This window comes from Syngnathus leptorhynchus, chromosome 17, assembly GCF_054491065.1.
Source record: "Syngnathus leptorhynchus isolate UIUO chromosome 17, UIUO_Slep, whole genome shotgun sequence".
Classification (NCBI taxonomy): domain Eukaryota; kingdom Metazoa; phylum Chordata; class Actinopteri; order Syngnathiformes; family Syngnathidae; genus Syngnathus; species Syngnathus leptorhynchus.
In genome coordinates, this window is record NC_141211.1 from 3,583,514 (window position 1) to 3,606,363 (window position 22,850).

At 44.7% G+C, this 22,850-nt stretch overlaps 1 protein-coding gene across 7 annotated transcripts; it reads left to right on the forward strand.

Annotated features, from left to right (window-relative positions):
- The first annotated feature begins 1,234 nt into the window (after positions 1 to 1,234).
- On the forward strand, positions 1,235 to 22,457 carry dbn1 (drebrin 1). 7 transcript variants are annotated; one of them, XM_085935668.1, is made up of 15 exons: positions 1,235 to 1,431; positions 16,599 to 16,654; positions 16,729 to 16,841; positions 17,077 to 17,151; positions 17,596 to 17,739; positions 17,845 to 17,925; positions 17,992 to 18,143; positions 18,225 to 18,282; positions 18,380 to 18,436; positions 18,535 to 18,655; positions 19,190 to 19,315; positions 19,478 to 19,600; positions 19,675 to 20,105; positions 20,170 to 20,269; positions 20,429 to 22,457. In XM_085935668.1, the coding sequence occupies exons 1-15, from the start codon at positions 1,235 to 1,237 to the stop codon at positions 20,482 to 20,484; spliced, it is 1,890 nt and encodes a 629-aa protein (XP_085791794.1). In that variant the 3' UTR covers positions 20,485 to 22,457. The 7 variants fall into 7 exon arrangements, with proteins under 7 accessions (XP_085791794.1, XP_085791795.1, XP_085791797.1 ...); XM_085935669.1 differs by having other exon boundaries at positions 1,260 to 1,431; positions 17,596 to 17,738; positions 17,841 to 17,925; XM_085935671.1 differs by having other exon boundaries at positions 1,260 to 1,431; positions 17,596 to 17,738; positions 17,841 to 17,925; positions 18,541 to 18,655.
- The last annotated feature ends 393 nt before the right edge of the window (positions 22,458 to 22,850 follow it).

A 22,850-nucleotide genomic window follows, 5' to 3' on the forward strand; every position in this document is an offset into this window, starting at 1 on the left:
TTTTTTTTTTTTTCCATCTTTAGCAGAAGCTCTGACCTCAATCTGAGGATTTACAAGCGCTCTCGGTGACCATTTGCCGGATTAAACTCTTCCATATTTCTAAGTGTTATTTATTTCTTCGTCAAGCCGAGTGCACGCTAATCTGGACCCTGTACTAATTTGTTCTGTCCGTCACGCTCGGCAGGGAACGGAAAGGTAGCAGTTTTGTGTTCACGGAGCTCGGGACCAGAATAGGCCCAAGAAGGACGAGATGCTTTTGTATGATATTTATCTAACTGGCTGTGACACCCCTAACAATGGAGTTAGCCTTCTCTTGTTCTCAGTAGCTAAATTCACATTCCCAAGCCAATCTTGAGTGCGTACACGCTAATTAATAGCATTCCAAAGCTAATCCGATGCATTCTCATTCCAGCAGTGTGTCAAAGTACTCGGATCCAACGCATGCTGTTTGCACATTTCTACAACTCGTATGTTGAATCATGTCATCTAGTCTGCCACTCATTGAGTTTAATTGAAAAAGAATGCAAGTTTTTTTATTTGAATACATCTCTGAACGTGTCAATTGAGGTCCCCCCCCCAGCTTCATCTCCCATTATACAGCGCCCTCACTGATGAAGGTATGCGGGCTTGGAGCCAACCCCCGCGAGGTCTATGGGAGGAAAACATCCCCCGTGTAGGGTTGGACACTGTGAGGCAGGCAGGTTACCATGACAACCAGCCCACCACCACCACCACGGGCCAATGTGCGAAGCCTCTCGAATAAATGTTTCCGGGAATTGAAGAGGGGGGGGGGGGCCCAATTTCGAGTTCATAAGGACCTCGCACAAAAGAACTTTTTTAGTCCCTTAAAGGCTTTGAATGTGTTTATTATCAAAATGTTAATCCGGTGTCTATCTGAAATAATTCCAGTCTGACTCACAGGCATATATTCTTTATCCTCTGCAAAAGACAACTAAGATTATTGCAGTTTAGTTGCGACAGTTCTTTGTTTCATCATCAAATTTATTTATGTATTCACGCATATCATACTTTGTCTTTTATTGTATTATTACTTGCATGCATTTATGATAAATGTCAATTTTACGTGTTTTTCCCTCGAATTTACAATTTGAGTTCGTATTTTATTTTAATCGGTGGCACTAGGACCCAGCAGCAGGTCGTCCCTCCCTGTCGTTGATCTCTGCGGCGCTAGGACCTCTCGGCCACCATGACGTTTCCTTTGTCTCTACCACTCATGGCTTCCTCCTCCTCCTCTTCATCCTCTCCCTCCTTCTCCTCCTCCTCCTCCTCACTCATTCCGCGTCTTTCCTCCATCAGCAGCGGCCTGGATGCTCCGCTGGGCTCGAACATGGCTGTGAATCTCGCAAAGAACAGACTGGCCCTGCTCACCGCCTACCAGGACGTCATCGACGAGAGCACCGACACCGACTGGTAAGTCACCACCGGGTCCCCGGCTGGGCCCACGCCGCTCACCTCGCACCTTTACCGGCTTTAGTCTATGCGAAAGATGCTGGTGTCTGGTGCTTCTCATTTGTCTCCTCTTTTATGGAGGATGCGCCGGACTGGATCTCCATCCATGGCCGAGCCTGTAGCTTTCATTTAGGCGATGGAAATGTGTGCGAACTAGGGAAAGTGTGAGTTTTAGGAGCTTTGCAGAGAGTGTGCGTGAAAAGCTTTTGTTTGCAGTTATGTTTGCGCTGCTGGAAGCAATTTGTGACTTTTGATACAATGTCAGTCTGCGTGTGCGTGCGTGTGTGCTTGAGATACTGATGAGCTCCTGCATCCCCAAAATGAGGGCGAGCAAGGAAAGAAAGGGGCGAGGCCAGGGTGGGAGTGGATTGGGGAGGAGGGGGAAGTAAAGAGAGCATCCATCCTCACCCTTGTGGCCTTCAGTGTACTAACACGGCCAACTTTGTGCGTGGAAGATCAGATGAAGAACAAGAAATACACATATTCAAAGTCACAAAGGCCTTAAGAGGTCATGTTTGATGCTATGTTGTGTTGGCAACATGTAATTGTAACAAATGGGGCGGTTGCGCTCTTAGTTTTAACTTCAGGGCCCAAATTATGGTTTTACAATTTTCATGGAATTTTAATTAGCAAAAAAAGTACAATTTAATGCTTGGGATTTTGTTTTCCCCAAAATCTCAGAATCCCCCCTGAAATTGTTGCTTCAAATCAAAATGGTACACTTCTTTCTCAATGTCAAATGAGTTATTATGTCAAATTAGCCCTATTTATTGCATTAGCGCTGTTATCTTCTTCTCGTGATTGTTAATTGGACAACAATGCTCTTGACTGCCACCCTAAGGGCTGGAGTGGAACAACACCGTGTCGAAAGTAACTCCCCGGCTTCCATCCGCTTGTTTATTCCGTTTAGCGAGAGAAAATCCAATTGGTTTCATACTTGTCAATATCTGAAAAACAGAACATAAGATAAAAGTTGGTTCAAGCGCTGCACCAAATAGATAATGGCTCTTTTTGTGCAATCCTACCAAATCAATCATCACGCAAGCATTGTTCCAGTTAGATGGATTGAAGCCACCACTTTTCATGTCCGTGATTAAATCAGTTGTGACAGCTTGATGTTGACAAATCGATATTTGATGCCAGTGTAGCAACATTGCAGGATGACATATTTATTTAAAAAAAAATATTTTTAACTATGCCATCTAATTTAGGTGTAAAGTTTCATCATCAATTGGAGGCTTGTCCATGAAAAAAAAGGGTGTGAGATCCCGTTCAATTGACATTGTCCCTCGCTTGGGATTGTGACTAGTTTGTTTATTCCCTCCAGCAGCGAATGATTTGTGAATTATTTATTCCTTCAGAAGGTCTGATGGTGCCCGTAACATTAGCGAAGGTCATATTTGCATTGAGTTGGAGTTAACGTGTAAGCTGCTCGTCCTTGATCGTGACCCCGGTCGAGTACAGCAAATGATTTTTCTTGTTGATTTTTTGGTACGCAAAACTGTAAATAGAGCCCTTTCGACTTCTGGCAACATAACCCGGCTTGTGTAACGACGTAGCTCGGATTGCATATTTTGTTTGGAGTCCATCACAAGATGGGGAAATGAGAATCGGACCCATCTGCTTCTGGCTCGCTCCGGTCTGGAAATAAGAGGGCGTCTTCTTCATCAATCAATCCACGTCGTCATAAATTTGGGAGGGCTTGGTTGTTGTTGTTCTAGCAAATACAAAAAAAAAAAAAAAAAAAAAGGAGCATTCCAAAGGGAAATGAACTGTACTAGACACTTTGGTTAGGCTTTACAATGGAAACTGTGTGCTATTTTGAAAGTGAATTTAAGTGCATAGTTTCCTCTCATAAGTTTTTACAATATAAAGACGCCAACAAAAATCCACTTGAGCCATACTGAAGTGAAATGACGCTCAAACACTTGAAAATGGAAACTCAATAAAATCGGCCCCCGATTTTTTTGGGAACCAACAGATTAAAAAAAAAATTAAAATTTTAAGGTCTGGATATTTAAGAGGACTTTCTTGATCAATCAGTGGTCATCACAACTATGACGCAGACGATTGTGAACGGCTCTGCTCGGTTGTTGTTGACAATCAATACTCATTAGTTTGTGTCCTTCCTTTCCAATCGTTCTGATAGCCTTGACTCATTATTGGCTTACAATGAAGGGGGAATTTTTGTGAGGACTTTGTTTTTTTTCCTAGCTTGAAGCTTCATCTAACTTCATCTTAGCCCTAAAAGAGGTTAGCAAGTTGTAGATACAAAAAATAATAATCTTTCATATTCAAGCCCAAATATTTGTGTTCAAAATGTCGGCGTGACGCCAATGACGCCCGGGGCTTCGGGCCTGCCCCCGTTTTTCACACTTGATGAGATTTGAACAAAAGCAGAGACTTGCAAACACGGCTGACCCCAAACAACACGGAACACCTCCCCGTCTCTCCCCCCCACCGCCGCCCCAGTAATGATACACTCATCAATGACGAGAAGGGAAGGAAGTACGTCATCGATGTTGTTATCACGGCCGATCGGAAATGGGTAGCCCGGTTAGGATTCAGGTGATTTAAAAACGATTATTTTTTGGTCACCGGCCACCACCGTTAGGGATAAAAACTCTTTCGTAACGTGTTTGCTCTGAGCATACAACTAGCAGGCATTAACCTTGTTATGCAAGAGAGCCAAATCACAGCGATAAACAACTTTGATGATGGAAATGTCACTTCCTGTTTCTTTTGCGTCATTATTTTCTGCCGTGATTAGAATCAGGAATTGGTGCCCCATTTGGTTTATCTGGTAGTACGTGCCAGTCTGAAGCTTCTCTTGTTAAGATTAGGTGTTTTATATCTTATATCAAATATTTTTTGGAAGCTTGCTTAGCTTTCTCAGCTAGCCTGCTAGCTGTTGTTAGCATTCATCCTGCTCCACCTTTTGATTCTTCTCCAGCTGCCATGTGATGGTTCTTCCTTTGCCGTATCTTCTGCTCAATGTCCAAATGCTGCCTGGGTCTTCTTCTCTTTACCCAAACTTCCCCCGAAGCCAGAAGAAAAAGAACCTCCTCGGCAAACCGCAAATGTCAGACATCAGCGAAGGTGACACGTTTAGAAAAGAGCGCAGAGAGCGAGCCAGTCAAGGTTATCCGATATCAAACCATCCGTAGACGGTCTGGAATGTCCTCACGGGCCGTGACTCCCCCTCCCCCCAAGCCCCCCTCCAGCTGATGATTGAGATGATTTGAAGAAAACAATCATTAGTCAGCAAAAAAACAGACTTAACGACTCCCTGTCTTCTCTTCAGTGTGACAATCAATGATAATCAATAACTTGTACTTCCGAAGCAGCTGGGGTCAAATCACAGCTGCTTCTTTTCGTCTTTTCATTGATGGCATCATTAGTCCCTCCGGACTTGACTTTTGGTTCATCCACAAACCCTGAATGGGCTCCAAACCTCCGTTAAACATCGGGCAAACACATGATATTGTCTTTTGATATCGCGTCGTCTTGTCTTGTCAACTCACTGTGGGAAAAAATGTTTTCTTTCAATCAGGCGAGACATTCTGAGTGTCAAGAGGCCCGCTAAGACTCAAGGCCACTTCCAAACAAAGAACTGAAAGAAGCAGGAAAAGGCTCGAGTCTTCTCAAGTGTTGAATGCTCACTTTAAGTTATTGCTTTTTTTTTTTTTTCTTGTGATGGATTTCAGCAATCACAAAATGGCTTCCAAAAAAAAAAAAGTACTGATTCGCTGAATCGTCCGACTTTTACAACCAGCTCCATGTTCAAACTATTTTTGGAAGCGCTTTGTTGTCCCTCCCGTCCTGCTTTCTCTTTTTACGCGTGCTTGAAAATAGCAAAACTACGAACGCTTGAAAAACACGACTCGTGCCTCTGAGTTTAGCAAGTGTGTGAACATTACCCCGACTTGCGGTTGCTTCTAAGGTTGGAAGTTCAAATCTGCCACGAACAAAGATTGTCCATCCAGATCAAGTCAACTTTTGTTATCGTCTCGGCTAACATCTGCGCTCTTCTCGTTACTAAATATTACAGAAGCACTAATGCATAACAGACGTGTCTTTGTGCTCAACTCCTTTTTGCTCCAGGCAATGAAGACTAGACCGTGATATTCTCTGGACAGGCCCGCGATCTCTATCTTCCTACATTTTTTTTTTTTTTTCCCCCCTTCGGTCTCGAGAGACTTGGGTTTCTTTTGTCTGCGAGACAGAAACCTTCATCTCGGCGATTTGTGGTGGATTATTCCAAAGGCTTTCTCATGCTCAACTAAACACGACAAAAAATGACTGACCTACATTTCCAACTTATATTTTAATATAAATTGTATTCATTGACTCCAGCATCCTAAGCGGCGGAAGACGTCGAGTGATTTATTTGGTGTGTAGGATGGAGTTGTGCAGCTCCGGACCTCCCCCCCCCCCCTTTCATGAAAATGAGATTAACAGACATTGATGGGAGAGAATGTGGGCGGAGAAGAAGTTGCATTCATCGGGAACGACTAATATTCAAACGGGGACTGCGTTTCATTTTGTAGACCTTAAGAAAAGCAATTGTGAATGATAAAGAGGGGTGAGCATACTTTTCTAATTGGATTCTGCGTTAATACCACCACAGTCATAAACGGTCTCATCAGATTCCGACCCCGCATTCCATTTCCATGCGCTCACTCAGGAATGAAGAAGTGTACAAACGCGCGGCCGACTGCTAGCAAGCCTCGCTCTGACTGTGCAAAGTAAAAGATAAATATGATAAGGAATTTTCTCCGAATGTTAGACGGGAAAATCCACCCGCTGTTTTTTTTGTTGATTTACGACTGGGGGGGAGGGGGTTGCGCAATAGTTGTCGCTACGCTCTGTGATTTTTACTGCGCTTTGAAAGGACAGCCATCTTTCCTTGTCGTGATGCGTTAGCAGTCTGTTAGCTAGCTGTAAGCTTGCTGGCATGGGCACAGTATCTGACAAAAATACATTTGATTATATTTGAATGAACCATAGTGGGAAAAAAAAATACCCCGCTTAAGCTAAACTAGCAGCTTCCTGTCTCCGCTTGTATCCTTGTCGCCCGGCCGAATGATGCTCTCCAAACAAACCGGCTCAGTGGGGCTTTCCTTCAGCTGGACTTTTTAATTCCAGCGTTTATGTCAGTGTCGCGTGTCCCCCTCCCTTCCCTCCCTCGTCTATCTGCCGCCATCAATCCCATAAGCCCCCCGGCGGGCGCGTTGGCACCAAAGCAGCTGAGCACAGCTTGACTCCTCAAACTTGGAGCGTTGTCCATTAGGAGCCACTCGCCGAGCTGCGCCCACGTCAAAACACAATACGAAGAGACAATCTGTCTGATTTGAACCTCCCGCAGTGGCTCCGGAAACAAGCTCAACAATTGTGATTTTAAAGCTCAAAACATTGCTCCTCCCACACATACAAAGCTCTTCGACAAGTCAAACGGTACTGCTGCTTTCCTATTGGCTGGCATTTTGGCGCCACCTTGTGGCCTCTTTGGAAAACCACACAAAAAGTTCAACGTGTGACATTGCAAAATGGCTTTGTTTCAGGCTCACTAGATTTTTCCGCATGTCAACAATGTGGGACACGTAAGCGTCAAGTCGCCCGTTAAGCCCCGCCCACTTTGAAAGGGCCTCCCGCGCTTGATTTGTTTGCACATCCATCCAGCTGATCCCCGCATCTCCGGCGGCCCCGTGACACTTTTGTCTTTGTCGGGATCGAGCAGCTGCAACAAAATACGTCGGAATTGTAAATGAATATGACATTGAATCGAAAAAATAAAGTGTCATTTTATTTCGTGTGTCTAAATATTTAATTATGTAATTGGTTTTATGGTGGGGAGGGGGGGAGGCAACTAAATGATAGCAGATTCAGGCCTACAGGATTCTTGATTATGTAAATGCTCAGTGGGAGAATGACAAAGTCCTACTTTGCCCACGCCGGCTCTCGCTCCATTCTGCACAAGCATACAAAAAAAGCCCAACGAAGGAATCGTTTGTGTTCGGAAATGTTCAAATCCACAATCAAATGCAATCAAGTAAGTGGTACTCATTACATACGCATTTTATGATCACGCCCCCTCCCCGGCTGATTTTCATATTATTACCTAATTTCTAGGAATAAACTACGATTCAATTAAAAGAAAAAAATGGTCAGAAAGACCTAAGTAGTCGAGTCGATGATAATCGTGTTTCCGCTGTTGTTATTTCGAGACTGCGGGATGCAAACTCTCCGAGGATCGAGTCGAGCGAACCGAGTAAACGCGTTTTGGGTCTCAGGTGGACATAAAAAAAAGAGGATGAAATGGATTTGTGGGCTGCGTGTTCTACGTGTTTGATGGTGGGAGCCTTTGAAGGCTTTGCCCGTCCCTCGGTGCGTTCAGCTGCAGGCGGATTGGACTACGAGATTTTTTTTTTTTTCCAAATGTAATGTTAGCCATCTTGCCTCCAGCCAGATGGGACGCTAATAATGCCAAGGCAGCTGCGGCCTTTGTGTTTGATGGGAATATAATTGCTCGGGAATGAGCCGATCAATCGGCAAAAAACAAAACTGGTAAAAAGAAACCATCCCTCCTCCCCTCCCTGCCGTGTCGGGTATGTCGTGGTGTTTAACTGGGATTTGGATGGCACGCGTGTGTCTGCGGAGTAAAGGATTTGGCTAAACATGTTTGACCCCAGCAGGGGTGAAAGCTCGGGTTGGGACCCCCCCCCCCCAAAGAGGACTAGAGACTCATGAACCAGACCCCCCCGTCACTCCTCATTTAATCTCCACTGAAGTTGTCACGATACTGAACCAACCCGAATCGTAACCCCGTGGAAGAACAAGACATGAAGACGGATGTCCGAGTAGCTTCATTCCCGCCCGACGTGTTTGAGATAAAAGCGGCAGAGCGCAAAAGAACAAACGCTGCTGGAGAATTGCTATTTCGGGGGCCTTTTCATAATAAGAAGTAAAAGATCAGCAGTCCTGCCGCGCAAGCTCCCGCCTCCCGCCGTCCTTGGATTGTCTTCCCGTCGACTCACCGTTTTTGTTTACCTTCCGTCCTTCTGGCGTTTTGAAAAGAATCAAACTTAATGACGCAACTCTCCTCTTATCAATGATTCCATTCCATTTGCTAAATACTCAGTAGCGACCCACGTCCAGATAGGCAAATTAGCGAATAACTCCAGCAGTGAGCCAAACAACAGATTGCAGCTTGGCCTGCCGTTTGCTGAGTTCAGCACTCTGTCGCTTTGCTTCGAGAGGAAGGGCGAGGTGGGGGGGGGGGGGGCAGAGGCCCACTGGGGCATTGTGGGTAGTTTCCACACGGGTTTCACTCGCTCTGCCTGGATACAAGCTGTGTTGTCATTTTCATTGGGTTTTATTTGAAATAATGAATACGACCACGTGTCTCTGGACATCTCTTGTGTGCCCCGAAGCTCCTCGCGATCTGTTTTCTCAGCCTGTTTGCTTCCCGACAATCAGCCCGGAGGCTATTTGAGCATGATCACGGCTCAACGTGCACCACAAAAGAGCTGCTTATAAATATTTCAAGTTTGATCAATTCTTTCTTTGCTTTCCTTTCTGACCGGAATAAGAAGATGCATTCGTAAATGGTGACATGAGAAGAAATCGCAGATTGAAACTGGTAACGTTCTTTCTCTTTTTTTTACGCTTGACACGTCCGTCTTGGACCATCTGGGTCCAACCAACTGCTCCTGTCGCTCTTCTCCGTATGCCTGACACATCAGTCTGCTAACAGACATAAGCCAAGACAGAATGAAGGAACACATCGAATTTTATATATATTTTGATGTGATGAAGCAAAAAGTCAAGGATTTTTTCAAAAATTCTCAAGACCTGAAAAGCAGCAGTCACATCTCCACCATCAGAGCCAAAACAAGAGCAATCCGTCCTTGACGAGAAATGCAAACAATTCCGATCCCCGAGGTGGTACGCGATTGGTTGAAAATGAGGAAGTGAGAGACGAGATGACAAAACTCCAGACGAACACGCGGTCGAAGTGAAAATTCAATCTCTGAACTTCAGAACTGGCTGTGTGGGGCAGAATGTCAGAGCGACAGGGGCCTAAATCATTTACGGAAGCGAATACATCGACTATTGTCGGCCGTAATTGAGTTGGAATGAGCTGGGGAACGAGCGTCAAGCGGTTGGATGATGTCACTGCCGACTCGCTCGCTCATGACTCGGCGCAGATGCCGCCTGAGCCTAACCGAGCTTGCATCACGCCGAGTCAAGAAAAGAAACAAAAGCGCCGATTAAATCAACGTCAGGGGCCGTTTCATTGTCAAACGACACAGATTCGATTGTCTCTGGAAATAGAAATGATTCACTGCTGCTCCTCTCGGTCGTTTAAGTGCTCTGATCTTCTCGCGTTGTTGGCCTGCCGTGTCCCCAACGTAGAGAGATTAGATTTTTTGATTTTTTTGGGGGCAGAGTTTGTGTGTTACACAAAATAAAGCTCTTATGAAGCCGTAGATGTTCATCTGATACCACCAGAACCTTCACAACGATATCCGCATCTGAGATCAATCTCGATCACGTCTCGATCGGTCCATTATGAATCCAGGTGTGGATTTCAGAAGCCCCCAAAAAAAGGATTGCAGCTATTGACAAAACATTTGATACCAAAAGCTGAAGAGATTTTTAGAGGACATCAGCTCACCCTTTGCTCTCTCAGTATTCCTCACCATAAGTCAGTCGCTCCAATATGGATGTAAATAATAAAGAAGGTGAAGCAGCACGATCTGTCACTTTGCATAAGAAGGTATAAATAGCCAAGGTGGGCCCGGAATCATCTCGCGGGACGGCACCTGTAACCGAGCAAGATCTTCACTTTTGGATAAAATAAGAGGATGTGCGCCATTGTTATTTTTATCCATACAGTAAAGTGACGCTTTGAGCGCCACTCCAATTGATTTGAACTCGTGGCGTGTCAGACGAGCAGGTAAACAAGAGTGACGCCGGTTGGCACTCTTACGGCTATTTCTGGTGAACACCCACACGGAGCTGGAGAGCGCAAAATGAAGAGTAACGATGATCCTAGCTTCTTCTATTTCTTCTACTTTTGTATTTTCTCTCAGTCTGGCTGTTTCCTGCGACGGATTTCTCGTGCGTGAGTCAGAAAATTGCAATTATCGTTGTGTGTGTGTTGATTTCCCATTTCAAATAATTGGTTTTAAAAGAAATCAGATTATCCTCATTCAAAGGATGTCAGCGAATTGACGAGCGGGAGGAACATCTGTTTATCTGGTTCTTCTTCTGCTTTTTTTTGTTTCCAGTCAGACCGAGTCAACAACATGTTTTATTCATGCTGCTAGAGGCTCCTCACTTGATTTGTGTTCGAGGACACAGCGCCGTCCGTCCATCCGTCCGTCCTCGTAACGCTTCCTGTTTCCACCGCAATCGGAGAACCTTATCGATTGAACGAGATGATTGTGCGCTTTCTTGTTCCTCTGAAGTTTGGCTTTCTGAAGCACTGGTGGATTTGTTATTTTAGGAAAAGACAAACAGTTTAAAAACGAGCTATGATTTTTTTTTAAAGGGGACGTCAAAGCCGTATGAAATTGACTGAGCAAATTACAAATCCTCAAAAGTGTTGACATGAGCAGATGTTTGCATGTGAGTCATAAATTGAGTTGTTCCTCAAAGCCAGCTCGCCTGTTTTAACACGACATACTTCATCACATTGCGAGATACTTTGAAGTCAAAGAAAAAAAAAGCTTAAGTGCTTTTCCACCGTTTCCACATGCTTTTAGTCACATCAAGTTCACCCTCGTGCTACATCGTTGTACAGTAGACCGTGTTTCCTGATTCACTCGTCTTTGGTTTACGGTAGCCACCGATTGTAGCCACTAGAGGGCGTGTCGGACATTGATGTTTGAGATTGACCGTCGCTACAGTTATTGCGAGCCTAATTTACCCAGACTACTCTATGGCACGAAAAACGAAGGGGGGTTGTTTTGTTTTAGCGCCTGTTGTTGTTCCTCACTCTCAACAATCCCGACAGAAAGATAAACAGGGTCTGGCCCTGCAGGGAAAACACCATGTTGAGGACCTCATGTGGTGTCTTGGCATGGAACTGTGGCAAGCTCATTTGCTGATGCTCTACATTGAGTCAAACAGGCTTATTTTGATATTAGGCTGCAATTTACCCGACTGGACTATAGAGGGACAAAAAAGGGGGCGGGGCTGAGGGCAGACAACCTGTGAGATTTTTTTTTTTTTTAATTTGTCATGGTTTCCTGAAGTAATAATTCGGTTTGTTGTTTACTGACGTGTAAAACCACGCTAAGATATTCGGGTAACAATGATCCGACTGGTACTCGTAAGCAGCCGGCCAACCGGCCTCCGTCTGGGCGCTTTGGCTCTTTGCGGCTCCGAGGTGTGAATAGACGAGGCTGTTAATTAATGAAGCACAGCAAGGCACTCAATATGGAGGTTGAGGATTTTTTTTTTAAAATCAGCACAGTTGCATGTCGGTGCGTTATTGAAATTTGGGCGATTTTGGCTGGAGTGGGCGTGTCTGCGTGTGATTGACAGCTCGAGGGCAAGGAGGCACATATCTGTTTGGGCATCCTCCCATTTGGAAGGCCTTTTTCTTTCACACACATTTTTTTTTTTCTTTTTTTTTTTTTTGGAGTGGTGGAAGTAATTTCATTTCGAACGCTGCCAGCGCTGCTGCATGATCACTGACGAGCATCATAATGCTTCGTGGCAGCCGCGTAAAGTGAAATCGCGTGAATTGGATAAAATGATTTCGTTCCATTTGGCGCGGCGTGGTCATTCCATCCTTTTCTTCCTCACGTCATGTTTACGCCGTAGCAAAATGATAGCTCATTATTTGACACGAAAGCATCAAGATGGGGGATTTTTTTTTTTACTTGCCTGCCTGTTGAAATTCATAATTGATGAAATTTAAAAATGCTCAGATGTTTGTTTTTTTTAATTCTCTTTATCCCGAATGAAGTCAATTTAACAAATCTGTTGTTTTCTCTTCTCTCTTACATGTCTTTTCTCTGCCATCTGATCTTGTCAGGTAAGAAAATGCTTTTTATTGACAACATTATCACAAACAAGCACACACACTTGACCTCCATTTTGATCACATGGCACCAAATGATCCAAATGTAACCCTATTCAACACTATCAATCTCGAGGGATGTATATTCTCCCTCGCCAGTGTCGATATATGGGGGCGCCGCTTAAAGGTCCAGCGCGTAGTCCTGCTGGGAACACTGGGAGTGGGCAGCTTTAATGACAAATCGATGCGACGGGGGACACGGAGCTTGCAAAGGTCGCGGCAAAGTACAAGCCGACCCGGACGATAAACTTGATTACGGCGATAAAAAAAATACAAAATAAAAAAATAGCTAGAGAGTACAGTCACAATCAAACGTGGAAATAGATTGTTATTTTATTGTTGTGACCAATCTGTGACATTTGCGTTAATAGCGCATTCATAAATAAGACCATAAATGAAGGCCTCCATTTTTTAATCAACAAAAGCTGTAATCATTAATATAAATATTATTTTCCTTTCATTTCACAAGACAGAATATGTTGTAACTTTGGTAACCAAAACAGCAGCACCTAGCAAAAAAAATGTGTACAAATAAAAAAACGGAACAGCGTCAACGCAATTTCCATCTGAGCGTGGGCAGGACAAGATGAAGAAAAAAAAAAAAACTAGAGTAGCAACAAGGCGAGAGGGAAAAGGCCTCGCTGGCTCGCTGCCTACGCCGACCCGGCCTATCAAACGAAATGGCGGCTCACAAAAGCCACTCTGTGTGAGTCCTTGTTTTGTTTTTTAAGAGCAGCTCCCCTCGCACGACACGGACATCTCTGTCGGAGGTGACTTGACGCCCGCCCGCCGCCGCCGCGTCTCAATGAAAACTATTGGACCCACGCATGTGCCACTTTTTGTTGCTAGCCGATTAAACATGAAACTGCAATACAAAACACCTGCTGGTTTGTCTAAAACATCTCAAAATAGAAAAAGCGGCGGCGTCTATCGGCGCAGAACATCGGGTCCCACTCAAACACTCGCGTCGCCCCAGTCCAAACATTCTCGGCGGCCTCGCTCTTGTTTACACTCGCTCGCATGGCAACGGCCCAACTATTGTGCGGGTCAGCGCTCGGACGCCATTAGCCCCGTGAGCGGAGGGGAGGAGAGGGGAGGGGAGGATTCGGAGGAAGTCCACCATGAGCTCAAAGGCCGGTCGGACCTCCTCCGTCCGCAGTCACGAACATTGCGGGACTTTCCTATATTGTGCTCCTAAAACATAATTTTGATCTGGAGGGCATTTGAAGTATTTCTGGAATGAAGGACTTGCTTTTTCACTCCCTCGAGGGAGGGACGCACTCTCGCCAGCCGAGACCTTTTGCAAAAAAAAATGGCTTTCTTCGACCCGCACATATCCTGAAAACAGAATAGAAACAGCTCTAACTTCTGTTTTACGTGTTTTGCTTTCATTTCACTTTTTTGGTACACGCGAGATGCTTCACGTGGTTATTGCGACACTGCTCACTTCCTTTTGATCTCTAATCAGAGTTTTGGAGATTTAACGTCGTCCTTCACAGCAATCTGAGATCATAATTGCCTTTCGAACTCCTCCACAGTGCGTTTGCAATGAGCTAAGTGTCTCTTTGCCTCTTTTGTGAGCGCCGACATGTTGCTGACCCAGACAATCTAACGAACCACAGGCGAAAAACATCGATGGAAAAATCTTGCTCAATTCGCCGCCTCAGCTGCTGCCGCCGATTCTGCTGGTGGTTTTGGCCACGATGGATTCCCATCTGGTCAATTCATTTTTAGCCCCGCAAACATCTGCGTGACGTTGTCGCGGGGGAAAAAGCTAAAGTAGCGCCAGTGGTACAGAAAAGCATCCCACTGATGTTTGATGGCGATAACAAATACATCCGCTTAGCTCAATGCTAACACATAATGCAAACTGCAATAGACAGGCTAACAAATAGCATTTAAAGCCTTCAGCAATGGATATGTGTGCATACCTGGAGAGACAAAATCTATTGTTGATAACTTTTACTCCCTACGTTTTAAAAGTCCAGTTCAGACTGAAAATTGCTTTCACTTGAGTCCAAAGTGTGAGTGTGTCTACTTGTGGGTCGCTATCCTTGTCTTACTCATCACCAATGAATTCCCCCTCCTTTCACGTCTGTGTGTTCACTCCATTGCTTGTGCATGAAGTCACCGCTATGGTTTTTTGCGCAATAAATAACACAATCCTGTCTCCACTTTTCTCTTACTCAGTTTTTTCTCCCCCCCCCCCCCCCAGCTGTTTGAGCATAACTCCCTAAGCGGCTGCATGCCTTTGCCATTGAAGGAGCGATTTTGTGGTTTTTTGTTTTTTTTTGGGTGGACTGGTTCTTGCCATCTCGCCAGCAAATGTATGCATAACACAGTTGGGGGGGGGAGTAAAGACAATGAAAGCACGGCCATTCACCGCATGTGAATTCATTAAGTCCGACTTGAAACTCTTGTCTGAGTTTCTTTGGGCAGAGGTTGTCATGGTAACGGAAGCAAGGCTTTTCTCTTTAATGTTCACATCAATTGCACAACCTGATTGAATCATAATTAGGTCATATTGCCTTGACATCGTTCAAATGCGATTTCAAATTCTGATTTGACTTTCGTCATAAATATGAATATGATGACATTTTTTTTGCTCATCTCCACCAAATATTGAGATTAAATGTCATCAAATGTCAGTCAAATCTTCCAAGACTTTTGATTGGGTTTCTCAATCCCAAAGCTTTTCAGTCTAAATAAATTGGACTCACAGTTTCAATACTTTTGACAGCTCACTCAACTCGGTGAAAAGATCTTTGTCGCCCTCTAGTGGCACTTTGCTGCATATGTCTAAACTCAAACTTCACGAAAATTATCCCCCCCCCTCAAATCAAAATTTATTTTACTTACATATTACCTGGATATTCATGCAAATATTCCATTTTTGCCTTTTTTATTCCGAGTCATTATTGTGATATTACAAATCCATCAGTTCCAAACTATGAATGCGTTTTGCTTTTCCACTATCCTCGTCCTATCTTAAAACGCCACCGTTAGCCTCCGGTCACAAACTGCTGTTGCCTACATTACAGCGAGGGGTGGAGGGGGGATGCACCCAGTTACCATGGCGACACTCCCAAGTGGCCTGTTTCTTTTTTTTTTCCACACTGCTAATGGGAAATAAAGACCCGGAATTGAGGTGCTTGGACAAAACTATAAAAGAAGAGAAATGTGAGGAAAATTCCACAAGCTCGTGATTAATCTGATTCGTTTTGTCCTTTGCAATCACTTCCCACCACTTGACTCATTCTCAATTCTTATTCCTCTTATTCTTTTTTTTTTTGTCTTCATCAGTCCTCTTGAAATTTATCCAGTACCATGATTTGACAGTCTCGACGTTTTTCTTGGAGCAGTTTCTGGGTCACGGGGATTGTGTATGAATAATAAACAGCTGTATGCTTTTTTGCAGAGAATTATTTATAAGGCACCGTCTCGATATTAACCTGCGTCTCATCTCGTCCCTCTTTTGTTTTTTCCTTTTCCGTCGATATATAAAGTGAAAAATGGGATCTGCTAAATTAGCTGATTGCTAACAAATGCTTAAATGAGTGTTGGTCTTCACGTATCCAGTTTTGCTTTTCTCGCCCAAAATCAGCTGAGACAGCTCCACCTCTGCCGTGAACTTTATGAGAACAAGCACGATAAAAATTGGATGGAATATCATCCAAAACTGAGGAAAATTTATGATGTCTGGAGCACGTTTTTGTTAGCACATTATTGGTAGGATGGGGCTGGTAAATGATGACAAGAAGGACGTTGATGGGGTTTTTTTTTCCTCCCCCGAGCTGGGTGACTAAGCAGAAAGAGAATCAGGGAGGTGTGGGGGGGGGGAGGTCAGCACAAAGTCAGACAAGCGCCGCAGGCTGAAATAGCGTAAGGTCATCCGGACCTGCTGCTGATCGCAACCCCTCGAGGCATACGCACGTCTAACACAAAATGTTGTCGCTAACCAAAACAGCAGCACCTAATACGTTTGTGTGTCTAAATAAAACCCCAATGTGCTCTTGTGTTTTATTTCCAGGGCCTTGTACACGTACGAAGATGACAGCAACGACTTGACGCTGGCATCGTCAGGAGGTCGTCATTTGCGTTTGATCCGCCGCTTCCGTTTTAGCTGACGTTTCTTGACGACGATTTTCTTTGCACTGCAGGGGGCGGCCTGGCAGAGATCACGCTGACTTTTGATCACGCCCGGGTGATGTACGGCTTCTGCAGCCTGAAGGAGCCCAACGCTGCCCTGCCGCGATACATCCTCATCAACTGGGTAAGGTTTAAAAAAAAAAGTGGCTAGCAAGATAGCCACTTGTATTAGGATAATACAGAAGTTCCAACCAGAGCTAAAGCTAACATGCTAACAATTGGAATAAATAACGCTTTGCGTCATTACGTTTTATCACCGTGAAAGAATCATGTCGTCGACGCAGCACACGCGCTTCACAGGAACATTGTCTTCACCGAGTCAGCGCCGTTCTTATTGAATTTTATGACTTTACTTCCAGGTAGGAGATGATGTTCCCGATGCTAGGAAGTGCGCCTGTGCCAGCCACGTGGCCACCGTTGCGGACTTCTTCCAGGTAATCATCAAGATCCGATTACATATTCAGGCCCTGAGCACCAATATTGTTTTCTCGCATCCGTCTAACATGACAACATGCAGCAAAAAGAGAATCCATGCTTCAAATTAAACAGGAAGTTGCAGCCATTTTGATTTGAGGCAGCCATTTTGGGCAAATTGGAACTTGGCATTTTCCTGTGCACGTCATTACTTTCAAAAAGGTTTCCGCATTAGGGATGAAATATTCTATTTAGGAAGCAAGCGTGCTAAACACGGTAGGATGTTCAAAGAGGAGCGTGTGAGCTCGCATGACTAATAGCGTCACTCTTTTAAGTGATATGTGTGCGCGGTACACCTGGCGGACGGCCTATTTTTAGGATTTGCCGAGCCGTTCGAAGGAATAAGATGAACGGGATTGTCCACGTGTATGTGTCAGAGTATTTTTTCTGCGCCCTTTCTTCAGGGCGTGGCCGTCATCATCAACGCCAGCAGCCTGGACGACATCGACCCGTCCGCCATCGGACAGCGTCTCACCAACGGGACGACGGTGGCGGCCAGTCCCGTCCTGAGCCGTCTGAAAACCAGAGAGGAGGAGCTAGCAGACGTGGTATTAGCCGATTACAATACGATTCAATGTTGGATCAGTGTTTTTTTTTTTTTGTCATTTTTCACACAAATGGTTTTTCTTTCTGTTCTTTCTTCCCCCCGGGAGAAGGGCACGGTATACCAAAAGACCAACGCAGAGGTGGAGATGAAGAAAATCAATCGAGAAGAATTCTGGGAGCAGGCTAAGGTTGGTGGAGCGAACCCTAAAAAAAACCAAAACACTGTCGGCGAGACGTGGATTTTTGGTGTCCAGCGCGAGGAGGAGCTGAGGAAGGAGGAGGAGAGGAAGAAGCTGGCCGAAGAGCGTCAGCGTTTTGAGGAGGAGCGGATGGAGCTGGAGCGGAAAGAGCAGGAGAACCGAGAGAGGAGGTACCGCGAGCGAGAGAGGCAGATCGAAGAGCACAGGTGGACCGCATTCTCTTAGGGCTTAGTTTAAAAAAAAAAAAAAAAAACATCATAATTTGATGCTGTGCTTTGTATATTTAGGAAGAAGCTCCAAGAAGAAGAGGAGGCCAAAGACAGGTTGCAGACTCAGACCACTTTAGTAAGTGGCCGTTGCCATGACAACAGGACAACAGCATTCTCCAGACTGGAACTCCATTTTGAATAAAAGTCAAATGAACTAATTGTGATTTCCGCAGCCTGCAGAGCTGAGCGTCGATGACCTCAGCCTGGACAAGAAGGAGTCTGAAGTGGAGGTATGCTCAAACTTTCCTTTTGTCATAATTGTTTTTTTCTTTTTCTAATCATACCAAACATGCAATTAAAAACAAAACTTGTGGCATCCCTCTTACATGTTCAGGAGGCGAAAGCCATCATAGCTCAGCGGTCAGGAAACCCTCGCGAGTTCTTCAAGCAGAAGGAACGAGCCATGACCATCAGTGTCGACACCTCACCCGTCTCCATCCACCGCGCCGGTAAGTGCTCACCAGACTTTGCAAATATCAAAATAATAATAACTCGCCACTATGTCAACGAACTTTTAGCGTTGAAAATCGGAAGTCTTCAATGTTCCGTTGGCTCCCTCAGTGTTTCTATGGCGACTGCACATCAAGTTGTCATGTGGCCAATTTTTTTTTTTTTTTTGACACTGCTCTTTACGCTTGCTGGAAGGTTTGGATGTTTCTTTTTCTGCTATTTATTGACACAAAACAAAAAGGAAGAGGAAGAAGCGGCCGCATTTCATTTTCTTGCATGCAATCTGCACTGTGGGCGTGTGCGAGCGCACTAACCTCCTCCTCTTCTTTTCTCTTTCTTTTCCCTCCATTTAACCCCAACCATCTTTTTACTCACTTCACGGTGACCCCCCCCCCCCCCACCGTCGTGTTTCTCCCTTGGTTACGTTGCTTGTCATCTCGCTCGTCTTTATGTCGGCTGCGTGTGGGCGTGGCTGCGTGTCGCACTCCCCCCCCCCCCCCCGTGGCCCGAACCCGCCTCCCCCCGCCCGCTAGGCCGTTTGGACAGTCCCTTCTTGAGACAGCAGCACAGTCCCAGCAGCCCCACTTCGACTCCCCCGCCCAGGGGTGCGTCACCCCTGCGCACCAGCGCGCCACACTCACGGACGCACCGCGCCGCCGGTAGGTACAGCGCGTTTTCCCGGAAGCAAGTCGGAGGAGGAGCCAATTGAGAAAGCAGAGAGCCGATTGAGTGTTTCACTTTTGTTGCTCACCCTTGAGTGTCTTCCGCAGCTTTTTGGACTTTTGTAGCACTTTAGCGCGGTGTGCTGTTGTGCCCCCTAGGGGACAACGACGAGCAAGCGAGCGGAGAGCGCAATGTGGCCGCCGTCTCGCCCATCCCTAAAATCGTCACCACGCCCATCAAGGAGGACGCCAAAATGGAGAACGACTTCGCATTTGACTGGGGTGAGTAAGCGAAAACATTTTTGTCGAATCGACAGAGATCCAAGTCGTATAAGCCAATTGTGTTTGTGGATCAGAGCCAAAGCAGGAGCAGAAAGCTCCGATCCAAGAGTCCAGCACCGCCAAGCCGGTACAGAGCGTGGCCCCCCGGGCCCGCGAGCCCACCGCCTTCTCCGCGTGGGATTCGACCACGGACGACCTGGCGGACGTGTGGGACGCCGCCCCCCCGGCCGAGCCCCCCCGCGCCTCTTCCCATCTGGCGGACCTGATGGGCGACGCGCCTCCCGGGGACCTCGCCGGCGGCGTTCGCTCGCAGCCGCTCCTCAGCTTCGACGACGTGATAGACGGCGGCCTGTGCTCGGCGGCCGACGACGACCCGACCAGCCTGGTGGACGTCGACGCGGCGGAGCAGATGACGCTCAGCTATCAGCATGCGCTGCAGCACGCCACCGGTGACGGTCAGACGCTCATGACCAATGGCGAGATGCTGATGAAGGAAGCAACTCAGGTCTGTTACACTCCTTGATATTTCACATGATGAATAATTAATACCCTTAATTGTCTTCTCATAGGCAAGTGAAGGCTACTTCAGCCAATCGCAGGAGGAGGAATTCGGCCAATCGGAGCAGGGCTCGGCAAAACCCGCACCTGTCTTTTATAACAAGCCACCAGGTTAGTCTGTTGCAATGCACCTTTTCTCAATAATGCCTTTCTCCCCCAGTCTAGTGCGGTGTTGTAGTGCCACCTAGTGGTTTGGGAATTCATTCCACTAATATTCTTTTTTATTAAATCCAAAGCCAAATGCTGACTGTGGCTCTGTGGTGTTTGTAGAGATTGACATCACGTGCTGGGACGCCGACCCCGTGGCGGACGACGACGACGACTAGCCGGCCGGCAAATCGGGGGCCGAAAGGCTGAAAACGAGGAAGTGCGCTTCATAAAAAGAAACCGATTTTTCTATGAAAAAAAATACAAGAAAAAAATGTCAAAACGCAAGGAAACAAACGAAAAGGTGTGGAACAAAAACGACGTGTGTATCTTTTTTCTTTTTCTTTTTGGAGCAAAATAACAGTAGCTGAGCAAGCGGGTGTTTCGCTATAAGACTTTTTTCTGTGTGTTTATTTATTTCTTTTTTTTTTTTGCTATGCAGATGTAATAACCAGGATGTTATTGAAATAGCTCAGTGCTATGTAAAGCTATTTGAGCATTTATTCACTATCCAATTTAAGGTCCACATACTAGTACACCTTGTTCTCACTAGATGACCGAATTGTACTTGTATCGGTTTTACTTTCAATTTATCAGTGTGTAATTAAACCTGCGCTATGCTCACAAAAGTGACTCGAAGGCATTTCTGCTTACTAGTTGGGACAATTGCAGGTGAGGTGACACTGCACTAGTAGACACTTACTAGTGGAGACCAAGAGTGGACTAGTAGGTGGACCTCAAGAAAATCAAGGATGCGCTCTTGGTCGAACACGTTAGCGTTTGACAACCGCCTGCTACTAGTGCATCTAGTAAGATGATCAAATTTTACTAGTTAACATCTAGAGCTTGACGATAATATGTGAGCATTTATTCAATATTGAATAAATGATCTTCAGCTGCCTTTCTTCTCATTTTTGTCCGAGTTGCTTAATCTTGTATTTAGTCAGCCTGGAGGCTAAATATTTATTTATCTATCGCATGGAAAGCAAAATATCTTTTTTTTATTATTATTTTGCGGCTATAAGCATCTCAATTTCGGTGCATTTTTCTCTTATAGCAGCGTCGGACTCAATTGTGAAGTTTGCCCCTTTTTTTTTTTTTTATGTATTTACAGATAAGAAAAAAAAAAAAGCATCCTGATGATTATACTGTAGATATTTTTCCAGGTTTTTAGAAGATTTTTTTTTTAATAGCAATGAACATGTTGCACAGTAACAGAAATAGTTTGGACATGTTGATTTGGATTTTATCAAACCGTTAAATGGGTTGAAAATTCAAAGACAACCAAATATCAAAAACAAAATGTGCTACATTTGACTTTCAGAACACTTTTGAATTATTGGCAACAACATTGTTTTAGTCTCTCTTTTTTTGCTGTATAAAAACTGTAGAAAATTTAAACTAGGCAATAACAAGAATATTAATGTTAATACTCCATGTGTATGTGTGTGCGTGACATCATCGGGCTCCTTGTGACGCTCACGTCAACATCAATTCATAAGTATGCAACTTTTACTTTGCTGTTTGAGTTCATTATGTTTTTTTGAACTGATTTTGAATCTTACAAAAGATTTGTTTGTAAAGTGTACGTTGTTATGAGAGGAAAAAGTCCTAAAATCGCAAGAAATATGAATTGGAATTACAACCTTATCATAGAATACTTTCATGTAATATTCCTCTTTGTGCTACCACTCAATTTTAGGACTTTTTCCCCCTACAAAAATAAAAAAACATGATTTTGACTTTACAATTTGAGTGTATTCAAATCTGGTGGTGAAAAGAAATGTTTAATTTATTTGGGCCTTTTGGGCGATGAGAAGAGTTCAAATAATAATAATAATAATGCCATTAAATTAGAATTTGAATTGAAACTGCTTCTCCTTTCCTCTGAGGATGCCTTTAATCTCGCTCTCGCACACACACACACACACACACACACACACACACAGACTTGTCGCTCTTGTTTTACTCCACTTTGAAAGGTTGGAGCTGCTGGTAGTTTTCATGACATGACGGATGGACAACTGTTTGAATAATAGAATCGACTTAACGTGTAAGCAACCTACAATAGACGTCATATTTTCCCTTTGTCACAATGTGTTCTCAAAAATGTCCACCCGTGCATTCAAATTAAAATTGTTTTCTAAAGCGGTCTGTTTCTTTTGATTGATTTTATTTCGCCGAGTGTTTTGCACGACATGTATAATCGTGTACTATAAATTATTATGAGTAGATACAGTATATGCTTCTTGTATGTATATATACACTTTGTGTGTATATAATTGTCATGACAACGGCATAGTGCGGCAGAAAATGTGTTCCACTGGAAAACGAGGCCACCGAGTAGGTTGCCTGGCAACGCGTCCCCTTATTAAAAAATTGGATTATTGTGTAATAAAACTCATATGAGAATGTGTTTGAACTCATAATGTCCTGCTGAAGCAGAATCTGGCTGCAAGTTGATATGAGAACATTTTTTTCTTATATGTCAGCAATGTTTGGAGAAAAGAGAGGCAGGACATCTTTTTTTCTGACATTAGAAATG

Coding starts and splice junctions, on each gene's coding strand:
- dbn1 (XM_085935668.1), top strand. CDS start 1,235: ATGGCTTCCTCCTCCTCCTCTTCATCCTCTCCCTCCTTCTCCTCCTCC. Junction 16,842..17,076: donor GATACATCCTCATCAACTGG/GTAAGGTTTAAA, acceptor CTTTACTTCCAG/GTAGGAGATGATGTTCCCGA. Junction 18,656..19,189: donor CGTCTCCATCCACCGCGCCG/GTAAGTGCTCAC, acceptor CCCGCCCGCTAG/GCCGTTTGGACAGTCCCTTC.